At 39.6% G+C, this 23,758-nt stretch overlaps 1 protein-coding gene across 1 annotated transcript in view; it reads right to left on the bottom strand.

Annotated features, from left to right (window-relative positions):
• N4BP1 (NEDD4 binding protein 1) overlaps positions 1–23,758 on the bottom strand; it is a 50,112-nt gene that overhangs the window by 4,938 nt on the left and 21,416 nt on the right. The window contains exons 2-6 of the mRNA XM_045987314.1: positions 14,823–16,513; positions 7,743–7,873; positions 5,866–5,962; positions 3,274–3,381; positions 1,426–1,533 (exon numbers count right to left, since the gene is read on the bottom strand). Coding sequence (XP_045843270.1) covers positions 1,426–1,533; positions 3,274–3,381; positions 5,866–5,962; positions 7,743–7,873; positions 14,823–16,513 — 2,135 coding nt within the window. The remainder of the gene's footprint in view (positions 1–1,425; positions 1,534–3,273; positions 3,382–5,865; positions 5,963–7,742; positions 7,874–14,822; positions 16,514–23,758) is intronic.

The raw sequence follows: 23,758 nt of genomic DNA, 5'->3' as shown, positions 1-23,758 counted from the left end.
CCCCACCATCCCAGATCTGCAGTGACGAGAACTGACCCCAGCCAACTGCTGGCTCTAAGCCTGAGTTTCTTCCCGGGACTCTAATTCTGTGTGGGGCCTTGGATGAGAGGGCTTAGAAAAAGGGACTCCTCTGGAGAGAGGCAGCCACTTCCGATTCCTGTAGTCTCCACCCCCTCCCCCATCACCAGTCTGGGCAAGGTGTTGGCATGCCCACACCTACATGTTCTCTGGGTATGTGTGTGTGTGTGAAAAGGGCATTTGTCTCATTAAGCAGCTTCCCAGGTGACTTGGACTTGCAGCCAAGAAATGAGGCTGGCTGAACACTTTTCCCAACTTCAAAAGCTAGACCCTTTGTGAGGGGTTATTATTATTAACTTCTCACTCAATTAGTTAACACACTATAAAGAACAATTAAGTGTGCAGGCAGGACAGACCCTGCTGCCAAGCTGCTGAGGTGTGGAAGGAGTCAGAGAACTGTCTTCCCGTGAAGTCTGATCCATGGGCCACGATGCCTGCACACAGGTACCAGGTCTTAAAAGCCCAGCAGCAATGCAACAACACTCAGTGGATGTTAAAATGGCTGTTATTCCCTTGGTGTAAGGAGAGAAGCAGAACCTTGTAAGTAAGCCCTCATCTGTGTAATAAAACCCAAAGGCTCAAAGAAGAAATGATTTCTCAGATCAAGGAGCTAAAATTGCATTGGTCTCCTCTGCAGAAGTACCTCTCTGTGAACTACCCCCAAATCCAAACCTAGAACCCCAAAGGGATCTGGTTATAAATAAAAAAGATAAGCTGTCACTGGATCATATTATCTGCCAGCTGGGCACACAGAATACTTTAGTTAACAATGTCCATTACCTGAGAATTCTGAAAACAGAAACAACCACGAGCAACATATCTTTAAAAAAACAAAACAAAACCCCAAACTACAACAAAGAAAACCCACACTATCAAATCAATTTCAGAAGAATATGAAATACCGGCTTCTCCATTCAGTTGAGATAAAGAGTTCCCCAGATAGTGATTCCCGAATAGGAAGTAAATTAACAGCAGCATAATCAGTTAAAAAAGCAAATGGTTTTGGAAAATGAATTTATAAAAGAATATTCACATGTCAAAACAAACCTACGTGGCATTTGCTAATAAGTGACTGCCAGCAAAATCTGCGGTCTTTTTAGACCTGTCCCAGGATTAAATTAAATTAAATCCTGTCCTAGGATTAAAACCAAAAGGATCACAAATGAAGAACTGGTCTTTAAGGTGCATGCTTGATTAGCTTTTCAAATATACTACACCAGCACCAAGTATAAGGCTAATAAAAATTTTAAAAGTACCATCTTTAGTCCTTTAGAGACATCACTTACACTAAAGCACAAAGAAGTGAAACAAGTATGTAAATACAAAACAGTGTGAAAAAGCAAATACCTAAGGAAGACTTCCTTCCGAAGAAAGTCTTCTAATCGAGGTCCACTTCTTCCCAGAGGGTCATCAGGAACCATAAATATATCCCCAACGAAGGTATACTGAAGCAATCTACGACAGAATATGATTACAATGCTGGAGGAAACATGAAGCTTTTACTGCTGCAGGAACTGAGAAGAAAGTAGCAGTGGCCACCTAATTCCAAGGCAACAGTCACCTATAAAATTATAAGGCTGCTTAATTGCCTAACGGAAAAAAACAACCAAGTTAAACCACCTGAATTTCTCTTGGATACAAATTCAATGAAGTAAGAAACTTTAATCAGCTGGCCCTCACATTTCTTAATGAGACTTGCAGACTTTTTTTATCTGGGCTTTTGGAAGCAGCTTCTCCTAATACAACTTTGAAAACAAGATTAAAGACTGTCAGCTTAGGACACAGCAGGTGCACAACAAAGGTTTTACTTTTGTTTTGAACAGTTGTGTCTACAGGCAAACCCACTGAAGACAACCTCTTAAAACAACAAAACAATATGATCTACGAGGAAAGAAAATCTGAGATCAGTTCAGTATGATTTAGTAAGTCTGGGGCAAGATGTAAGAAAGAAAAGAAGGCCAAGTGCTTGTGTTGGTTGTCTAGACCCCAGTTTCTGTCTTGTTTTGTGAGTTCTGAAGGCAATGGGTTGGTGTACAAACATGAGTCCTGACTGCATTTAGACCTTTCAGACACAGAGGAGTGTCCAATAAATACTGACAATGAGTCCAGGGCAAAGATCCAACAGAAACATGTCCTCAAAGATTGATGGCTTGTTAAGTGTGCCCAGAAGGTCAAAGACCAATTCTCAGTTCAGCTCTCATGAACAGCATATTAACAGCATGTGAGTCAAAATGCAGAGGGTATTTAACTCACACCTGGGCATTTACAGTAAAGAATTATTTTCCAAAATCCTCTAATGATTTAGCAAAGTACAAATATCAGACAAGGGGCAACTGTGAAACCCCAACAGAGGTAAATACCCAGTTTTTTAGGTGTTACACACTACTAATAACACACAGCTTGAGGTATGCTGATTTACGCTTTTAGATTTGTGGCATACGGGCCTCCTCCGTGGCACCATCACAGACTGGTGCTGTTAGGTAACTCGATCAGATGATGCCTGTTAACGAGAAGTTCTGGAACCCAGTGTTCACTGATCTTCAGGCAGGTGGACACATTCAGAGTATCATCATAAATAAAACATGTCTGTGAATGCTCTACTCTTGACTTTGTTCCAGATGATAAACATAGTTTCATATGTTTCAATGTACGCGATTTAATTATTGTGGTAAAGGGTCAGAAAAGCATCACAGATTAAAAAGCACAAATATTCTTCCCACTCCCAAGAAATAAAAACTCAATCAGCAGGTTGATTTTGGTCCTGACCTCTTGCTGGAATCACAGCTGTCATTAAACCCAACCTTTGTATTTCATGGTTGGTCAAGTACAGATGCCCAGTGAGTTGCCAAAGTCTCCCCTGGCATCCAGGGCAAGGCCAAGGTAGGGGCCACTTCTGCTCCACTACACTGTTAACAAGAGTTAACCGCATCATAAACATGGACCTCTTGCCTCCTGTCAGGGAACACTGATCTCTCAAAGACACCCTGCAGCCACCACAGCGTGCCTATACATCCCCTGCTGGTTTTGTGGCTTTGTACTGGGACCCCCACTTACCTAGAGGGACCAGCCATAGTACGGGATGGGAATTATTCTTATGTCCCTATACTGCTTTCTGCAGGGCCAAGGTGGACACGAAACAAAACCAACAATGAACAACAAAAAACACTTTACCAAAGACAAAGAAGAAAATATTACCTTTTTGTAATAATTTCTCTCCAAGAGAGTGACTCAGTCACAAATTCTCTGAAGTTATCATTTGTTACAATTATGCCACCAGTTTTGTCCGCTAAGTGTAGTAGAAACCTATAGTAATATAAGAGGTTAAAATGGGCAAGCAGGCATTCCTGGCTTACAGAAGCTAGTTATAAGAAAACAGAAGGACTTCCTCTTCATAGGAAAATCACCAAAGAATTTAACTATGGCTAGGAGGTAGAAAAGTTAAGTCCTTGTCAGCTGAAGATCAATCTGAAATACTGAATACCTCTGAAATTATTAGTGTGATTATAATGGTTTGGTTTTCATACAATATTCTCTTTTTTAAAATGATCTCAACCATGATTTACACATTTTTCTAGAAAAGTTGTATTATCAACAGATAGCAGTCATCAGATGATCCATGAGGACTAAAGTTGAGAATAAATTCGAGCTGACAAGCCTGTGAAATCACTATTCAAGTTTTGGTTGCTAAGCTACAGTACTCTGGTTCTGAGGTTAGCTGCTTGGTACAATCAGCCTTGCATTAAAAAAACAAAAACAAAACCCCACAGGTTCACATCTTCTGCTCGGACTTGTGATGTCTAGAACTATTATTGTCTTTAGCCCAAGTTACAGATTCACTCAAATGCCATTTCCGAGAAGCTGCACTGGTGATAAGGAAGGGTAAGAATTCAATATTGAGAATTCTATTTCATTGCGGCAGATTACTCATGCTCAAACCCTCTTAATGAGATTTGTGAGGATAATAATGTTGAGTTTTATCCCTCAGTCAGGGTGACCGCATCTGTCTAAGGCAATGCAGACAAAGACGACAAACAATACATTAAGAGAGTCATTAGAATCAAAGGTGCGAACAACTGCTTTTATTAGTGAGAGTGAAAACTTCAAAGGAATTAAAAAACAAGCCTCATTAGTTTCAGAAGTCTTAGGATGCCTTGGAAAGTATGAATACACATTTTGATTTATTATTGAATATTTTATAAACTACTCCTAGCTGGCATGAATTTTAAGTGATGAGGTTCACTCATAGGTATTAACAAAAGTAGTTAAGGCTTCTGAGTGCATGTGCTGTGAATCAAGACATAGATCCACGTCTGCTAAAAACCCAGAGTCATAACAAATTAAGCACAAGCTTATTTAGTCTGCATACTTGCACAGGCCTTCAAATTCTGCAGGTGTGCAGTTACAGTGTTAGAGATCTGAAGGCTCTTCATGAGCCCCGCAGCCCACCTGACCCTCCACCCCAGTACTGCAGGGTCTGAGGCCAGTATCACGGAACTGGAGTGGGACCTGTTCTCCCAGTACTTCCTCACCCCTGCCCCACCCGAAGTGCTGTTCTCCTTCCACTTCCTCTCATGCTGTTCTCTCACATCAACTCTGATTCTTCTCATCTGATTTGGCCTCTCATTCCAGCCTGGAGAAGGACAAGGGCTGTCAGTGAGTAGGCCCTCTGAACCTTTTGCTTAAGGAACATCTGCTGTCATCCCTGTCTCTCCCCCCACTCCCTACTGCCCGGCTCTCCTCTTTTCATCTCTCACCCATCTGACTATCATTCACTAGTTTGGGTTACAAGCTAAACACGGTCTTCAATGTGGGGGAACCACTTTTACTGAGGCAAAACCACCAGCACACTTTAAGTGCTTCAGGCCAGAATACCATAAAGGGGGTGAATGCAGGAGTGGAAAGAACAAGAGGCCACTACTTAGGTTCCCAGATACTGGTAGGGTTGCTACTTCTGAATTCACTCCAAAGAGGAAGGTTTGAAAAACTGGCTGTCGTGCCACTGGTCATGTTTGGGACCTTCTCTTATTCAACCACAACAACCCACCCCACCTTATTTATTTGTGTGCCTTCTTTGGATCACAAGCTCCTTATAGCAGGACATGTGTCTGAATCACGTGTCCTCAGAGCCTAGCTCTATGCACTGTACTTGGGTTTGGTGCTCAGTAAGGCTGCTAGGAAAAAATGTAAAAGGTGCAGATTAAAGCCTATTGTCTCCAATGCACTAACATCTGCTTTCTGAGTGACCCACCCACCTAAGAAATGCACCTTACTCTTATCACACCTTGCGTCAGCTGAGACCATCTTTTATTACATGGTAGAAATACTGAGGGCTCAGGTATGGCAATGACAAACTAAGTCACTGGCCAAAATCAACCAGGAGGAGATGGATCATGTTTGAAAAGCATTCTTGAGGCTGACATCCTAAGACAAGACAAACTTTACTCAAACATTACTTTTAGTATGCATCAAAAAAGAGAACTCAACGTCTGCTTTTACTTATGGATTCTCAGTTATGTTTTATTAAGAATACAAACAAGCATATAAACAAATATTCTAACCAGACTTAAGGTAATGTTCCTAAAACCATATAGCAAAAAAAAAATAATAACAACCCACTGAGTGAGTATATAACCTTAATGACCATAAACATTAAAATTCTCAAACCCCTGGATCTTTTAAGCCCTTTATGCATCGGGGTCCAAGAGCACCATGAACTGTCCAATGGAGCAGGTGTTGGGCTCCTCAGCACCCCTCACCCATCTCAGGAAGGAAAATAGCCTTTCGTACCTGTCATCATGAGAAGCAATTCTTTCTCCAAAGACCATCCGGGCAGGAGTTAAAGATAATATTCCAAGCTCCTGGAGCTGAGTTAAGAAGTGCTGTTCTGTTCAGGGAATAAGGTGAATACACATTCAGAAAAAGGCTATCTTCCCAGATGTTTAAATAAATGAAACTACCCCCAAATGTTTCACTTGGAGAGTTAGGAAAACCTTTACTGACTCAAGAAGACTCAATGTACTAACTCACTGGGTAGGAAAAAACAAAATAAAAATAAAAATAAAAAACAAGGAACATACATAACTAAGGCAAATCCATTGTAAAAACTGACCTTAGCTACTTTTTAAATATAAAAAAGTTCAACTCATTTGCTCCTGAAATTAAGAGTAGGCCATAAACCTGTATTTAATGTATCCTACCATCCAGGAATTTTTCACACTCATAACACAATCAGTAGGACAGAGAGACTGACGACACAAGTTCCAGAAAGAGGGCTGGGGTGGAACAGAAAACAGGGTTGGAAGCAGAGGGTGTGGCAGGGACACAAGGCTCTGCCCCATCCCAAGGAAGGCCTGTGTGGACCCCATTCCAAGAGTCTGTCAAAATATCCCTCTAGATGGCATTGTATCCAACCGCTGTCAGTTATCTGCACGAACCTTTACTGACTTTCATGACACAGAAGAAAATAGGGTCAAAGCCAAACTGTAGAAAACCAGTCAATGGGCAAAAGCAGCTAAACTTAGCTTGAGGTGAGAGAGTATCCCCTGCAACAGTACTCACTACTGGCTTAGACTAAAATACTGTCCCTCTCCCCAACCCTAGCCAGTGTTTTACTGTCCTAGAGAGGCACAGCATGGAGAGCTCACAAGATGCTCTCACAGGTCCTACTGCAAAAATTAGTGGCTCTGCCTTAGTCCTCAAGCACCCTCAGTTAAGACAAATATGCTCTCCAAAATGAGAGAAGTTGGGATACTTGAGAAATGTGTGGTCTTACCATTTCCACCTCAACAGTGACTAAGTTTCACTTCCTGTTCAAATGCTGGGTGAGCTCTGTACTCACCCTTTCTCTTCCCAATCTACCTTTTGTGTCTAGGCCCGCTGCTTAGGCCCGCTGCTGTGTTAAGCTGTCTGACACAGTCTGAACACTCCTCCTACTGTGATCTAAGAAACAACCTTAGGTTTCTCTGGGCTACTGCACGATTCACTAAGTTCAAAGCTCTGTATACGGCCTGCAGTCAACAGTACCACACGATAAACAGACGTAATTTATGTTAAGCTATTAAACAGACTGCTCAAAAAACACTCTCTATGGGGGTTCCCAAATTTATCAAGTGACCATTTTAAAAAAGACTGTTTAATGAGGCAGAAGCCTAGACTAATGGAAAGATAGATTTAACCTAGTTTTCAGAAAATATTGGGAAATATTTGTATGTATAAAGAACTCTAACATAACTTTCCATATAAACAACTATGTTAACTTTCCATCCTAATCCCAAATATTTCTTATGCTGTAACACACTCCACCTGGTGCTCTACTGGGCGCAACAGATTTACCATTTTGCTTTTAAAGCTGCTGTCTAGGGGCGCCTGGGTGGCTCAGTGGGTTAAAGCCTCTGCCTTCGGCTCAGGTCATGATCCCAGGCTCCTGGGATCGGGCCCCGTATCGGGCTCTCTGCTCCGCAGGGAACCTGCTTCCTCCTCTCTCTTTGCCAGCCTCTCTGCCTAGTTGTGATTTCTCTCTGTCAAATAAATAAAATATTAAAAAAAAAATTTTTTTAAAGCTGCTGTCTAAGGCACATGGCTCTGCTCTAAGTAGCATGTGTTGCAAATATAAGCCAACTCATTAAACATCTAGGAAAGGAGAAATCTGGATCAGTTTGCCTTACCTGTGACATTAGGATCACGCCTTGTTCTCCACTGTGGGACAAATACAGTGATGTTTCTGTTGCCAAGCTTCCAAAAATATTCAACTGCAATTGCAATTCCACGACACGAAAAGAACTTTTTCAGACCGTGGCTAGAGGAAAACAAAATTTATTTCAGCTTAAAGTATGTTAAGTTTCACCATGAAAAAGTGAAAAGGTGAACTCCATATATAACAAAAACAACTGCAACAAAAATTTCTGTAATACTCTTTTATATTCTTTGGCACCAAACTGCATAGTTTATGACTTTACAAAGCCAAGACAGAAGACTTTGCATGAGATGTGATTTTTCTTGTACTTTGTTCAATCTAACTGAACATGCTATTGGGATAGAAGGCAGTTTGAGCTTCACCGTAATACTTGTTTAGGGCTGCCTGGGTGGCTCAGTTGGTTAAGCAACTGCCTTCGGCTCAGGTCATGATCCCAGAGTCCCGGGATCGAGTCCCACATCAGGCTCCCAGCTCCATGGGGAGTCTGCTTCTCCCTCTGACCTTCTCTCTCTCACTCTTTCTCTCAAATTAAAAAATAATAATAATACTTGTTTATTGCACTTTTTATTCTGTTTTTGCTTTTTTTAGAGAGCCCATTCCAAAAAGTCCTGCCTGGTCATTTGACCTCTAAGAGCATTTTACACATTTTATTAAGGAACTGTTGCTCGGGGCACTGGAGTGGCTCAGTCGGTTAGGCATCTGCCTTCAGTTCAGGTCATGATCCCAAGGTTCTGGGATTGCTTCTCCTTCTCCCTCTGCTGCGCCCCCGCTTATGCTCTCTCCCTCTCTATCGAATAAATAAAATCTTAAAGAAAAAAAGAAACTTGCTGCTGAAGCAGAAGTAGACATGACTCTTCCATGGTCCTCACAACTTCCAAGGGCTACAGATGCCTCCAGCTCCAGGGCTCCATACCCTTTCTAGGGAACTGTGAAACCTACTCAGTTTATAGCTTCCCAGAGATAAGTTGAGGACACAATTCCAGTGGAACTAACTGGAGCCCATGGCAGATGCTTTTACCGAAGGAAACAGAAAGTCTGGGGAGCAGATGCAAACAAACAATGAACTGTATAGAATGTAAGTCAGGATACGACTTTCTGTAAAGGACCAGATAGGCCTTGCAGGCCATATGGTCTCTGCTGCTCCACTCAAGTCTGCCAACTGGAAATGAATGAGGGTGGTTGTGTTCTTTATTTACAAAAACAGGTGGTAGCCAGATTTGGCCCACAGTTTGCAACCCCTGGTATAGTGGATTAAAAACTGACCCCACCCAAAAATGTGGTAACAAATTTCAAAGAAACGAGAAAAAATATTTAAACTGTATTTTCCCACAGTTAAGTAAAAGTGGAGATTTAAAAAAAAAAAAAAGGGTTTTCAAAGTTTGGCATTTTGTTGGTGGTGATCCATTTTCTAACCATGAATATTAGAAAGAAAGAGAAAAAAAAAAACCTCAACCCCCCCCAAACTGTGAAGCTACAGTTTATGAAATGAGCATAATCTATCTTCACTATTTCAATAATCACTTAGGTTCTAGTGACAGGAAATCCTACACCTTCAGTCCTGTCTTCTCTTCATGTCTAGTGTCTTCATAGCAAAATTAACTGGTGGAGAATTCCATCACTTAGAAGTCCTGCCTCCTCAGGCACAATGTATCACAGGCTCTCCTAATTCCCATCCCTCCTCAAACTCCAGTGAGACCCTGAAATACAGCCATCAGGCCTTTGATCCTGCTCAGGGTCATCAGTGGCAGCATTCCTTTCAACAAACTCAGGGCACGGCTTCAAGGTCCCCTCCCTCCATACCTCTCTAGTCAGGAGGGATCTAGCTATCACCATGCATTATCACACTTGTTTCTGGCCAGGTGGGCTTGCCATCACCCTCTTCCTCAGCAGTGAGCTTTCTTTTCACTGCTATCTTTGTAGACCTTCTCTTATACCTTCCTCCAATGCCCTAGGCACACAATTCCAGACCTTCTTCTATGAAGCCATTTCTATAAACAGGTCCTCAATCATCTCTCCTCTTTCCTGTCTTGCTATCCTGTATGGTCTACCGGAATGACAGAATTTAGGAGATGGGATGAAGTTAGATTCCTATTAGATAAAAAGAACGAAAGCCCTGAGAGGCTGAGCAACTTTCCCAGATTGCACTGCCACAGAGTGGTTGTGCTGGGATTACTCGGGCTTCCTTACTCCTAGGCCATTGCCCCTCCTATCACCCTACACTGGGATTGTCCCCACCTAAATCTACATTCTCACGAAGGAGAAATGCGCTGGACACTCGATAAACGTCTAATACTCAGAAGAGCAGCTCAGAAACTTCTCCTTGAAGAGGCTAAAGCCCATTCTCTCTTCTCTGTGAGCCACAAATAAAGAGACTGCACCCGCATCATCTTTGCTCCAGAAAACATATGCAAGTAAACCTTCTTGATGAAGTAACTTAGCAGCGATCTGTTTATCTAAAAGCATTCAAAATATGGCAAGAATGTAGCAACAGGACATTTGCTACTGGAGAAAGGCTGGAGGTAGTTTTTGTAGGCGTCATCTTAAAAAAAAAAAAATCTTTGAAAATCATTCTAATTGCTTAACAGCAAGAACACACCCAGAGTTAAAGTCAACCACAGCCTGAACATGAAAAAAACAAAACAAAACAAAAAAACAGCCTACTGGTTCTTAGAAAAACCAAGGGGTATGTATGTTATTTAAGTCCTGAAAAGAACAATCCTTGAGAGAAATGCACTAAAAAGGCTTGTAAAGTTTGGGTTGTTCATCAGCTACAATGTGTACTAACTTTTTCACTCCCTCTAAAGCTTCTTTTGAGTGCAACAGTAGAAAGAGGGTGGAATCCAGCTCTGTCACACTGGGTACCGGGGAAAACGAAGGGAAATGCAAGTAGATACAATCCCACTGCGCTAGACCACGCTCAAACTTACAGTGGAAGAAATGGCATTTCTGGAAACATTAGCTCTGTACTAATTTCCAGTGTTATCCTCAGTGATAAGATCAAATCAATGTGGATACCTTGAAAAATCTTGAGAGCTGTTTTAGGAATAGCAGTTCAGAATTCTGGTGGAAAACACATAGACTCAGCCAAAAAATGGAACTATACAAGAAAATCAAGTGGAGCCAAATTCATGTCCTCCAAGTAAAACAGAAGGTCCCTGTTGCTCCCTACTTCAACTCCCCAACATCCTGGCTAGGCAGAAATGTGCCTCCTCACCTCTCTGCAGTCAAGTCAGAGGAACCCGTAGACAGGTAGACCCAGACCAACTATCTATTTAGACTCTGAGACAAAGGGTTTACATACCGTAACTTCTCTTCTACTTCTGGGAAGAACAAAGGTCTGGGGCTTCCAGCTCCAAATGCAGAATGAACAGATTAATAGGCCCGAGCGGCCAGGTGTGTGGGCTCTCAAGAGAGATTTAAACTCCTATTCCACGTAGTTGGAAACAAGTTACATCATTTGGTTGTTTTCCATATTATAGCAGGCATTAAACTGGAAGGAAGAATGTCCCAAGCAGAGAGGAGATGGGCAACAGATGCTTGATTAAAACTCACAGTAGTGATAGAACCAGACCGTGCAATGTAGGGGAAATGGTGAAAAAACTTTTGGCGTTATCCCGGGAAAAAGAGTCATTTCCTTCTATAGTTTCCACTAATAAAAAAAGCCATGGGACCCTGGTATAGAAGGCTAACACGAAAAAAAAAATGCTGAAAATACATAGTGCTGGCAAGTGAAGGGGCAAACCTCATCTACACGGAAAATTATCTACCCAGATAAGTCAGGTGTCCTAATGCTGAAGTTTCAAAGTGACCGAGTCTGAGTGTTATCTAGCCACCACTGTGATGTCTAGCCGTGCACCACAAACAATTTCCATTTACTCATCATTTGACTCATTCATGGTGACAAGGGGAAAAACCAAGTAGAGATACGCATAATTAGCAGTATGAAGTGGGTATTTTGGAATTTTTCACAGTGTATATGAATTGCAGACAGCATACTGGATAGGCTAATATAATAAAGGACTGGCAGACACCCAGAGATGGGTAGGTCTGAGCTGCTCCAGAGTAGGATCAAACCAACAAATCCTATTGTTTAAAAGTTCAAATTTCCTTTTTAACTACTTCCACACCAATTGGGTCAAATAAGTGAGGTTTACTCAGCAATGCTTAAGCAACTCAAGACTTAAGTACTCTATATTGCCAAGGCCTGAAAATTCCAACCTCATTTTCAATGGGAGGAGGCAGGATGTATGTATGACGGCTCTGGGAGCCTATGGGCCCACATCTCCTATCTGTGAAATCTTGGATAAGATTTGTAAGCCATTTTATGTTATAAAAGTATAGATCATTTTTATCTCACAAAATCAGTGTGAAGATTACATTTTAAAAGAGAAAAGTATCTAAAACATATTAAATCTTTCAGTTTTAAGATTTCAAATATCTGCTGAAAAATGTCTCAGTTCAACTTTAATCTACATTGATCACTGGAATAGGAAGTTATAAAAGAGTGGGGAAAAGTCATTTTAAAAATTCCAATATTTAAGTCTTTAGTTCATTCATTCAAAAGAATGTTACTGAGTGCCCACCATGTGCCAGCACCATGGACCCTGGGGGTATTTCAGTTAACAGGACACATACAAATCACTTCTTCCACAGAATATACAATCTAGAATCCACATTTACTATCAAAGTGATCTCAAATAAGGGTCAATTTTTTCCCAAATTTAAAAAATGTTGAGTTGAAATTCACATAATATAATCATTTTTAAGTAACAATTCAGTGGCATTTAGTACATTCACAGTATTGTACAATCACCACTCAGATCTTGTTCTAAAACATTCCATCATTCCAAAATAAGACCCTGTCCTATTAAGCAGTTCCCTCCAGGATAAGAGTTAATTTTAGTTACTGATATTTTCAGATCAATCTTTATCAAATTAAGTATAAGTCTGTCTTTTTTGGATAATACATCCTTATAAATAAATGTTGCTTTTAAATACAGACATCTGTGAATTCAAAGAAAACTGCAATCCTCCCCAAATAATCAGCTTTTAAAAGGAAAAGTAATGAAAGTCTGCTCGTGGTTTCCCTTAGTGCACTAATTCAGTGGTTTTCAAAAGAAATGGCACTGTACCCATGGGTGTTAGGAAATACGTGTGAAGTGTTCTGGGGTGTCATACTAAGGGCAAAGTAGGAGGGACTAGATAGGCAAAAAATCCTGTCATGAAAGGCAGTACCACTCTAAATTCCAATCGTGACCTCCCTGAGAAATACATTAGTTACTACTCCCAAACGTTTTTAAATAGTGGCATCATCACTGCTCGTTCTGTGTTAATTTACATTTCTTAGTCCTTGAACACCAATTTGGGAAATCTTTCCAGTTATAAAAATTGAAAAAGGATTACTATTACTCACAATCATGACCTAAATTTTATTATCACCACTTGGCTAAAGAAATCGAAACAATGAGGAACTGGTGCTGGGCTTGGACTGTGGGTGACTAAAACTGCACTTTACATTTTTACTTAGATAATGCTATGCGGCTGTGGGCCATTTGCTGGGTTTCCCCGAAAAGAGCTGCCAAAAAACAAAGTGAAATGACAACAAACAGTATTATTTAGAAATGAAGACAAGTATATTACGTATTTTTCCAGCCTATCTTCAAACATTAACATAGGGAATGCTGGGATTTTTCCTTCTTCCTTTTGACAGCAAAATACAGCATCAACAATTCAGTCAAAAAATAAAAAGAATCCTTATTTTAAAAAACAGACATTAAAGTATTTAAGGATAAAATGACATATCTGAGCTTTTCTTTAAAATAACTTGGGTGAAAGACAGTAGGCGGGGGTATAGGCTCAACAAGACTGGCCATGAGCTGAGAACTATTGAAGGTGGGGGATGGGCACGTGGAAATCCCAAATCCAAAAATAGATTCATTCTACTACCTTTTTATGTATTTGTTTGAAAACTCAGTAAAAAATTAACAAGACAAAAAAATAAATATATAGCACTTATAGAATCCCTAGGAGAGAGGTCACATACACATTCGCTAAAATTTAGAAGAGTTTCACTGTCTTCATCTGGCATCCAGATGCTCCTTTTCTTAAATGACAGCCACTTAAAATGCCAGACCTTGCAGACTTCTTCAAAATCAATGGAGTGACTGATTTTGAAAACTGGAGAGAGACTTTACCTACCAGTTGTTAAAATGGCATGATCAAGGTGCCCTTTAGGACAGGGCAAAGGCAACAGATTACAACAAGTGAAACCCAGCAGAGAGAAACCTACATAAGGTCAAACAGCTGGTCCACTGCAGGGCAGAGACTCCCACTTGATCCCCTCTCCTCTTCTTAGTCATTGTATTAAACCTCCCCTTAAAGAAGAAACCCAACCTTGTACCAGATGTATAAAATACAGACTCTTTAGAGGGTTCCAAGACAGGTTAAATAGAAATGATCATTTAACTCTTTTTGCTAAAAGCAAATATACAAGCTTTTCGTAGCAGCAGGGACCATGAAGAAGCTCAAACTGATGAACTTCCTTAGAAAGGAAATTGCTATCACTCTATTAACAAAGAACAACAGAAGTACAGCACATCCATTATCACTGCACTCTTGCCTAGAACCCTAACATACTGTAGCATAAAGAGATAGAAAAATCTTTTCAGCTTTAAGCTCCATCCTCATATTCAGAACCTAATGGAATTCATGGTATTAAGAACCTAATGATTAAAAAAAAAAAGCAGCTAATGCTGTAAAAATCTCTATACTGTTATCACTGACTAGGCAATGCAAAAGTGAAGACAATTTTTCTATTATCTCTCACCCTCAGGAATTTAGGTTCAGCAAGATGAAAAGCAAAGTTTACAACTCCAGAAGATGGAATAACACAACTTTCCAAACAGCTGCTTCATGTTTTTTTTTTTCCAGGTAAGAAAATAGATCAGCTAGACAGAAGCATAGCGTAAGTTCCTTCTACTGCATGTAATTCTGAGACACTGCTTAGGGCCCTATTTGCAACTATAATATAACGTGCAAATAGTGGACTTACGTAATTGCGACATTGCTCCCATCTATAACAATGTGCTTCAAATCCGTTCTCCCTGGCTCATTTTTTAATTCCAGCTTGTAGGGTACTTTCAGAGTATCTCGGAACCTTTGAACGCCAGTGACGGAGGAATCAATATGATCAGACGGTCCTGCCAACCTTGCGTCAGTAACTGAAGGTAACAGCTGGGGCAGTGGCATTGGTGGAGAAAGGGGTGGACAATTTGGCTTAGACTGGGGAGAGCTACAACACCCTGAACGGTTTTCACAGGGAGACTTCATACTACTTGGAAGTAAGGGCTCTGCTTGCTGCTGCAAACCATTTTCAGGAAAAACTGGAATTCTGGGCTGGTGACTTGAAGCTCCTCTTGAAACAAAACTGACAACTTCTTTGGGACTTGAAGGAACAACAGAGGGTGAAAGGCCATCAGTTTCAAGGTCCATGTTACAAACGTAATTCTGGTTTGAACTCCAGATTTCTTGCTTCTGTTCTATTGGCACTGTTCTGAAAGTATTAATTTTGCAATTTGAGGTACATGGTTTTGATTCTTTGAATGGTAATTGAGAAAATTTTTCCACCATATTCTGCTGTGTGTGAGTTTGTGTTTTCTTTGGAGTGGAATCTGTTGTAAGCTCATTTACACTGCTACAAACACCTTTGTTTTTGGTTCTGTTAGTCTCTGGATACACAGTACCAGGTGAAAATTCTCTGTCTTCTTGGAACCTTTTATTTTCTTTTTCAATTTCTTCTAAGAGCAATAATGGTTCAGTAGATGGCCCATACTCCCTAATGACCTTTTCAACAATTTCTTGGGAATAGCCCATGGTTTTAAAAAAGTTTACGAGGATGTTGTATTCCATTTCCTCAGTAGTGTCCTTTACATCTGGACTTAAATTTTCAGGATCAGCAGAAGAATCGGATAAGTCAATGGTTACACTTCCAGCTAATGTCTTACCATCATGGAGAAGCTCCCCCTCTTGAACATTTTCCAAAGAAAACTGTTTCTTGGTATGCCTTTCTTCAGAATCAGAAAATCTCCTTTTGTGACAAATTCTGTCTTTGGATAATGTCTCTTCATCTGGGCTTAGACCATTTATTGGAACACAAAGTACATCTTGTGAACTAGAAAAGATCGTGTCCATTTGTTTTGTAAGCTCAGAAACAGGAGTGCCAGCTTTACTTCTTGCATCTTCCTGCAAAACAATTTCATCTCTGGAAATATTCAACCCTGTGGCAGCATTCTGTGGAAACTCTGTTTGTTTAGAATCTCCAATTTCAATAACACCATCATCTCCCGTTTCAAAGAAATTCTCCTCACCTTGTGTGAGTGTCAAAAGCTCTTTTTTCAAGGAAGTGGGCAAAATCAACAAGTCCATTGTATAGTTGTCAGCCCGAGCTTCAACAAATTGTTTAAATTCCCTTTTCACCTCGGATTCTTTCTGACTGTTGGGTAGGTTCTCATTATTTTCAAAGAGCTTTACAAACTGCTGAATGTGACTCCTAGCCATGACTACAGCTTCAGCACTTCCTCTGATGCCAAGAAGACCAATGTCCAGAATGCAGAGATCGGCACAGGTGTCCTGAATCAAGCTTTTCAGAAACAGACTCTGGGCCCCAACAAAAATGCAGTGCATGGCCTTGGGGTAACATTCTCTTTCTTCTAGTTCAGGTTCACAGATTCCTTTAATATATTCCTGTAAAGAGGAGTTAAGAAATTAGATCAATTTACAAAAGCTCTTTATAGCACCGATTATGTTACACATAATGACAAATGTCAAGCTGTACAAAAATCAAAAGCATGCTAATAACTTGGGAAAAAAAATGCCACATTCTAAATAAAAGATTCAAGATAACAGATGTATGTTGCTTAGTCGTTTCTGTTAGACTTGAAAATTTTGCCTGAAAAGCCCGTGTTAACATTTTCAATAATGTATCCTACAATGTGATCTTTGGGGTATGCCCAACTGCACAGTGGGTAAGGACAAGACTGGATTTATTTATATCTATAAAGAACAAACAATTTGCTTGCCATCAGGTATTTATCAATACAATGACATAATTAAGAGATAAGATAATCAAGTCAAACAGTTTACTCCAGAATAAACCTTGACTTTTGCTTTGCTACTATTGCCCTTAGTTTCCAGATTCTGAAAGCTTTAAAAAAATAAAATAAAATAAATCCCCCAGCTGGCTAGAACAATGCATAGTCTATATAATTTTATGTCTTTTTTTTTTTTTTAATAGAAAGGGTAGACTGTTTAAATGTAGATCTAAATAGAAAGAACCAGAGAGTGCTGGATAGTACTGCCCCCTCTCAGATAGAAAACCAGAGTTTCTAGTAAATCTGGTATTAAATAAGGCCTCAGTGAGGTAAGAAAGGGAACAGGGTTCTCCCGCCAATTAGGTTGCTCCCAGAGGCCAAAGTGTGAATGATGTGAACAATGAACATGCATGCACGCACACACTCAGGCATGGTGGGATACACTTAGTAATGTGGGCACTGGAGCCTGTTCCTGGGCTCAAACCCCAGCTATGGGGGTCTGGAGGTCTTGGTGCAGTTCCACAGCCCCTCTAACCTCATGTCCCCACGTACAGGAGTGAGAAGAAGATGGTGTGATCCCAGGTGTTTTGAGGAAATTCGATGAGATAGTAAAATTCTGACAACAATGTCTTGTATCTAGTAAGTGCTTCCTAAATAGTAACACTCCTAAAATATTAGTGCAAATTTTCTGGAAGGACATTTATAAGAAATGAGCCTGGAAACACGAAAATCAGAATGGCGTTCCCCCAAATGTTGCTACTGAAGAGCTCCGGTGAGGTTCTGTAGCCCTGCCCCACTGCCTGCTTGTTGTCACAGGGGTCACACAGCTTCAGGGAGAATTCATATACCAATGAGTACATATCCCTGTGAGTAGAAACAGGAGGAAAATGTCAGAGAGGAAACATCTGATCTAAGCTGTATCATGTTCAATCACAAGATCTTTGCTTCCTTAGGTCCTCTAGATAAACCTGGCATGTAGGTGGGCTTGGTGGTAAAGATGGGAGATGACTAGTGCAGGACAAAGGTGTGCTGGTTGTTATTAGAGCAGTCTGCTAATCTTGCGACATGGTAACTGCGTTAAACACAAAGTACCGTAACTGAACATCCTTTTCTCCTGAAGGTGTGAGCAGAGTGCTAAATACTGATGTCAGCCTCCCTGAACATGTCCAAATGGACATTTTGCTACCACTTGTTTGAAACTATGCTGCATTTAGGTTGCGTTTTTGAGTTATTTCTCTTTAAAAACATTTTTATTTTGAAATAATCATGGGTTTCCAGGAGGCTGCAAAGACAGGACATAAAGGTTCTGTGTACTCTTCGCCCAGTCCTTTTCAATCACTACTTGTATCTTACCTAATTACAGCACAGTATCAAAACCAGGGCACTCACACTGATACAGTGTGTACACAGTTCTATGCCATTTTATCACATTCAAGCAAATACCACTTCAATCAGCATAATGACTCCATCACCACAAAGATTACCTTCAAGCCACCCGTTAGTCCTACTTACCCCTACTTCTACCGGCACCATCCTGACCCCCAACAATTGCTCATGTTTTTGTCTCTATCATATTGTGACTTCAAGAATGTTACATAAATAGAATTATACAGTTTCTGCCTTTTGAGATTGGCCTTTTTCTTAAGATTTTACTTATTTATTTGATAGAGAGTAAGAGAAAGCACAAGCTGGGAGAGCAGAGCAGCAGAGGGAAAAGGAGAAGCAGGTTCCCCACTGAGTAGGTAGCTGGATGCAGGGCTCAATCCCAAGACCTTAGGATCATGACCTGAGCCAAAGGCAGACGCTTAACTGACTGAGCCGCCCAGGCCCCTCCCGATTGGCCTTTTTCACTCAACATGATGCTCTTGAAACCCATTCAAGCTGTTACATGTATCAAGCTCATTCCTTTTTATTGCTGAGTACTATTCCATGATACAGATGAACTACAGGTTTTTAACCCCTATCTACTGAGTGGCATTTTGGTTGTTCCTGTTTGGAGCCATTACAAATGAAGCTACTATGAACAATTTTCATGAACAGGTTTTCATGTGAATTTAATTTTTCATTTCTCTGGAATAAATGCTGAGCCATATGGTAGGTGCATGGTTAGATTTCAAGGAACTGCCAAACTGTGCTCCAGAATAACTGTAACATTTTCCATTCCCACAACAATGTATGAGATCAAGAGATCCAGTTTTTCCTCATCCTCACAAGCAGTTGACAGTGCTACTATTTTTTATTTTAGCTGTTCTATTAAGAATATAGTGTATCTCATCATGATCTTAGTTTGTATTTCCCTAATGGCAAGTGATACTGAGTATCTCTGCATGTGTTATTGGCCATCTATATCCCTCCTTTGCGAAATGTCCGCTCAATTTTTTGGTCCATTTTCTAACTGGAATATTTGGGTTTTATGTTGGGTTTTGGGAGTTGTTGATATATTCTAGAAAGATAGGAGTCCTTTCTCAGATGTGCAGCTTACAAATATTTTGTTCTCTAGTTTGCTTTTTCATCCTCTTAACAGGGTCTTTTGTGACAGGAGACAGTTTTTAATTTTAGGGAAGTTTAGTTCATTGGCTTTTTCTTCACCAAGCCCCAGATCCCAGATAGTTCTCCTGTGTTAATCTTCCAAAAGTCTTACATTTATATTTACAACCCATTTTGAGTTGGCTTTTGTATAAGACATGAGATTTAGGGTGAGGTTCATGTTTTTGCTTATGGATATCTAATTGCTCCAGCACCATTTCTGGAAAAGAATATCCTTTCTCTAATTACTTTTGCAGGTGTCAAAAATCATTTGGTCATACTTTTGTGGGGCTATTTCTGGGTTCCCTATTCTGTTCCACTGGCTTAGGTATCTATTCCTTCATCAATGCAACAGAACAGAATCTTTTTTTTTTTTTTTAAGATTTTATTTACTCATTTGACAGAGAGAGAGAGCACAAGCAGGGGGAGCAGCAGAGGGAGAGGGAGAAGCAGACCCCCCCCGCCCCCCTGCCAAGCAGAATGCCTGACGGGGGCTTGATCCCAAGACCCCAGTACCATGACCTGAGCCAAAGGCAGAGGCCCAACTTTCTGACCCACCCAGGTGCCCCAATGCAACACAATCTTGATTACTGTAATAACAGAAGGTCTTGAAACTGGATAGTAACAGTAATTGCTATTTTATTCATTATAAAATTGTTCTTAGCTATTCTAGTTCCTTTGCCTTTCCATATAAATTTTACAATAATCTTGTTTAGGTATCATTTAGCAGTTTTGTTAAACTAGCAGACTGACTTGAGGATAACAGACATTTGCTGAGTCTCCTGCTATAAGAATAAAGTCTATTTCTCTAGATCTTTGCTTTCTTTCATCAGTGTTTTATGGTTTTGAGCATACAAACCCTGTACACCCAAATACTTGATTTTTGGAGTGACAGAACACGGCACTCTATTTTGATTTCAGTGTTCACTGCTAATAAATAGATTTTGACCTTGCTAAACCTATTTCTAGTTCTAGGATTTTTTTCTTATAGACTCCTTGGGATTTTCTCTTTTTCTCTTTCTTTCCTTTTTTTTTTTTTTTTTTTAAGATTTTACTTATTTATTTGAGAAAGAAAGAGTGAGCACACACAAGTCGGGGGGACCCTGCGATTACAACCCAAGCTGAAGGCAGAGACACTCAACTAAGCCACCCAAGCACCCCTTTGATGTTAGATTTTTATATATTAAAAAAAATCATGTTGAGGAGGTCATCCTGTATTCCTACTTATCTAGGAACAGGAATATGAATAGGTATTGAAACTTGTTAAATGCTTTATTTACTGTATCAAATGTTCTCACGTGACTTCACTTCTTTAGCCTGTTAATATGGTAGTTGCACTGACTGATTTTTTGAATACTGAACCAGTCTTGTATCCCTGGAATAACTGCCACTTGGTCCTGATATATAAATATTTTGATGAATGCTACCTGCTAATATTTGTTAAGAATTTTCACATTTTTTGCAACTATATTCATGAGGAACTTTAGTCTGTAGTTTCCATTTGTACCATCTTTGTCGGGTTTTAGCATCAGGATAATAATGAGTGACTGAAGAAGGTATTCTCTCCTCTTGTATTTTCTAGAAAAGATTGTGTAGAATTGACATTAATTCTTTTCAAAACATTTTGTAGACTTCCCCTGTGAAACAATCTGGGCCTGGAGATATCCTTTATAAGAATTATCAAATTATTAATTCAACTTCCTTAATAGCTATAAGTCTATCCAAATGATCTATCTAATCTTGGGTAAGTTATGGTAGTTTGTACTTTTTGAGGAATTGGCCCATTTTTACTAAGCTGTCAACTTTATACGTGCAGAGTTGTCTGTAGTGTTTTCTTATCTTTTTGATGTCTGCAGGGTCTATTCTACAGTTGATACCCTGTTTCATTCCTGACATTAGCAATTTCTGTCTGCTTTCTTAAGGGTTACTAAGAGGTCAATTTTATTGATTTTTTTTTTTTTCAAAAAACAAGCTTATTATTTCATTGATTTTTCTCTATTCTTTCAGTTTTCAAATTCATTGACTTCTGCTACTCCCTCCTGTTGCTTGCTTTGCACTTATTTTGCTCTTTTTATTTTTTTCTCATTCCTGTAAGTGGGAGCTTCAATTACTGATTTGAGACTTTCTTCTTTTCTAAAGTAGTTATAAATTTGTCTTTCAGCACTAATACTTTATTTAAGCTACATCCCATACATTTTCATATGCTGTATTTTCATTTATTTAGTTCAATGTATTTTTAAAATTTCTCTAGAAATTATTCAATATTCAGAGGAATGTTGCTTAGTTTACAAATATTTGAAGATTTTCTGGTTATCTTTGTTATTGATTTCTAGTTTGATTACTTGATAATTAGAGAACACACTCTAAATAACTTCTATTCTTTTAAATTTGTTGAGATTTGTTTTATGGATATGGTCTATCTTGACAGACGTTCTGTGGATACCTGGAAAGAACGTACATTCTGCTATTGTTGGGCAATGTTCAAAAAACAACCATTTGGATCTGTCTGGCTAATGATGTTGAGTTCTTATTCTTGCTGATGTTCTGATGGTTCTGTCATTTGTTGAGAGGATGCTGAAGTTTCCAATTATAATTGTATCCTTTTCCCCTGTCAGTTCCCCCAGGTTTTGCTTCATATGTTTTGTAGCTGTACTATTAGGAATATACATATTTAAGCACTGTTAAATCTTCTTGGTGAATGGACCCTCTTATCATTATGTAAATATTCCTCTTTGCTCTGAAGGCTTTGTCTGACAGTAATATTGTCACTCCAGCTCTGTTCTGATTAATAGCTGCACAGTATGTTTTATTCTCATTTGAACTTAATCTGTATCATTATATTTATTTTTTTTTTTTAAATTTTTTATTTATTTATTTTTTTATAAACATATAATGTATTTTTATCCCCAGGGGTACAGGTCTGTGAATCGCCAGGTTTACACACTTCACAGCACTCACGATACCACATACCCTCCCCAATGTCCATAACCCCACTCCCCCTCTCCCAACCCTCCCTCCCCCCAGCAACCCTCAGTTTGTTTTGTGACATTAAGAGTCATTTATGGTTTGTCTCTCTCCCAATCCCATCTTGTTTCATTTATTCTTCTCCTATCCCCCTAACCCCCCATGTTGCATCTCCACGTCCTCATATCAGGGAGATCATATGATAGTTGTCTTTCTCCGATTGACTTATTTCACTAAGCATGATACCCTCTAGTTCTATCCACGTCATCGCAAATGGCAAGATTTCATTTCTTTTGATGGCTGCATAGTATTCCATTGTGTATATATACCATATCTTTTTTATCTATTCATCTGTTGATGGACATCTAGGTTCTTTCCATAGTTTGGCTATTGTAGACATTGCTGCTGTAAACATTCGGGTGCGCATGCCCCTTCGGATCACTGCGTTTGTATCTTTAGGGTAAATACCCAGTAGTGCAATTGCTGGGTCATAGGGTAGTTCTATTTTCAACATTTTGAGGAACCTAAATGCTGTTTTCCAGAGTGGTTGCACCAGCTTACCTTCCCACCAACAGTGTAGGAGGGTTCCCCTTTCTCCACATCCTCGCCAGCATCTGTCATTTCCTGACTTGTTAATTTTAGCCATTCCGACTGGTGTGAGGTGATATCTCATTGTGGTTTTGATTTGTATTTCCCTGATGCCGAGTGACGTGGAGCACTTTTTCATAATCTGTATCATTATATTTGAAATAACTTTCATGAAGACACCATAGTTTGGTTATGTTTTTTAAATCCACTCTGACAATCTCTTTTAATTGGTGTGTTTATACTATTTACTTTTAATGAAATTGTTTGGATTTAAGTCCACCATTTATTTATTTTCTGCTTGTTCTTGACTTTTAATTCCTTTTTTTCCCTACATGGCCTTCTTTTGCACTATACAAACATTCTTTAGTATTATAATTTATTGTATTTTTTACCATATCTCTTTGTATAGTTTTTAAAGCAGTCATGCTGTCAATTATAACATACCTGATCCACTTCAAAGTCATTATTTTATCATTTCAAGAATGTATAAAACCTTATCATCTGCACTAGTCATGCTTTTATTTTCTCTATCTTATGATGCTCTGACATCTTAGGGGGCCTGTCAGACCTGAGAAGAGACTTACCTCTAATTTCTAGCAGGGCTGAACATGTGTCCAGATTGAATGATCTAGTGCTATGCCCCCACACCCATCTCTTTATCTAACTCATACACTAACCAGTATTTCCCTTACCTTGTATCAAGCCTGGGCCAGGAACCAGACAACTAAAACCAGCCTTTATGCCCCAAAGTCACTGAAATTACCCAAAGTAGTCAATTCCAAATGGTTTATTCTATCCTGCCTTGCCCTCCCCCTTGCTC

The sequence above is a fragment of the Meles meles genome, chromosome 19, assembly GCF_922984935.1.
Source record: "Meles meles chromosome 19, mMelMel3.1 paternal haplotype, whole genome shotgun sequence".
NCBI classification, from domain to species: domain Eukaryota; kingdom Metazoa; phylum Chordata; class Mammalia; order Carnivora; family Mustelidae; genus Meles; species Meles meles.
The sequence above is the reverse complement of the archived record's forward strand: the minus strand, read 5'-3'. Positions and strand labels throughout refer to the sequence as shown.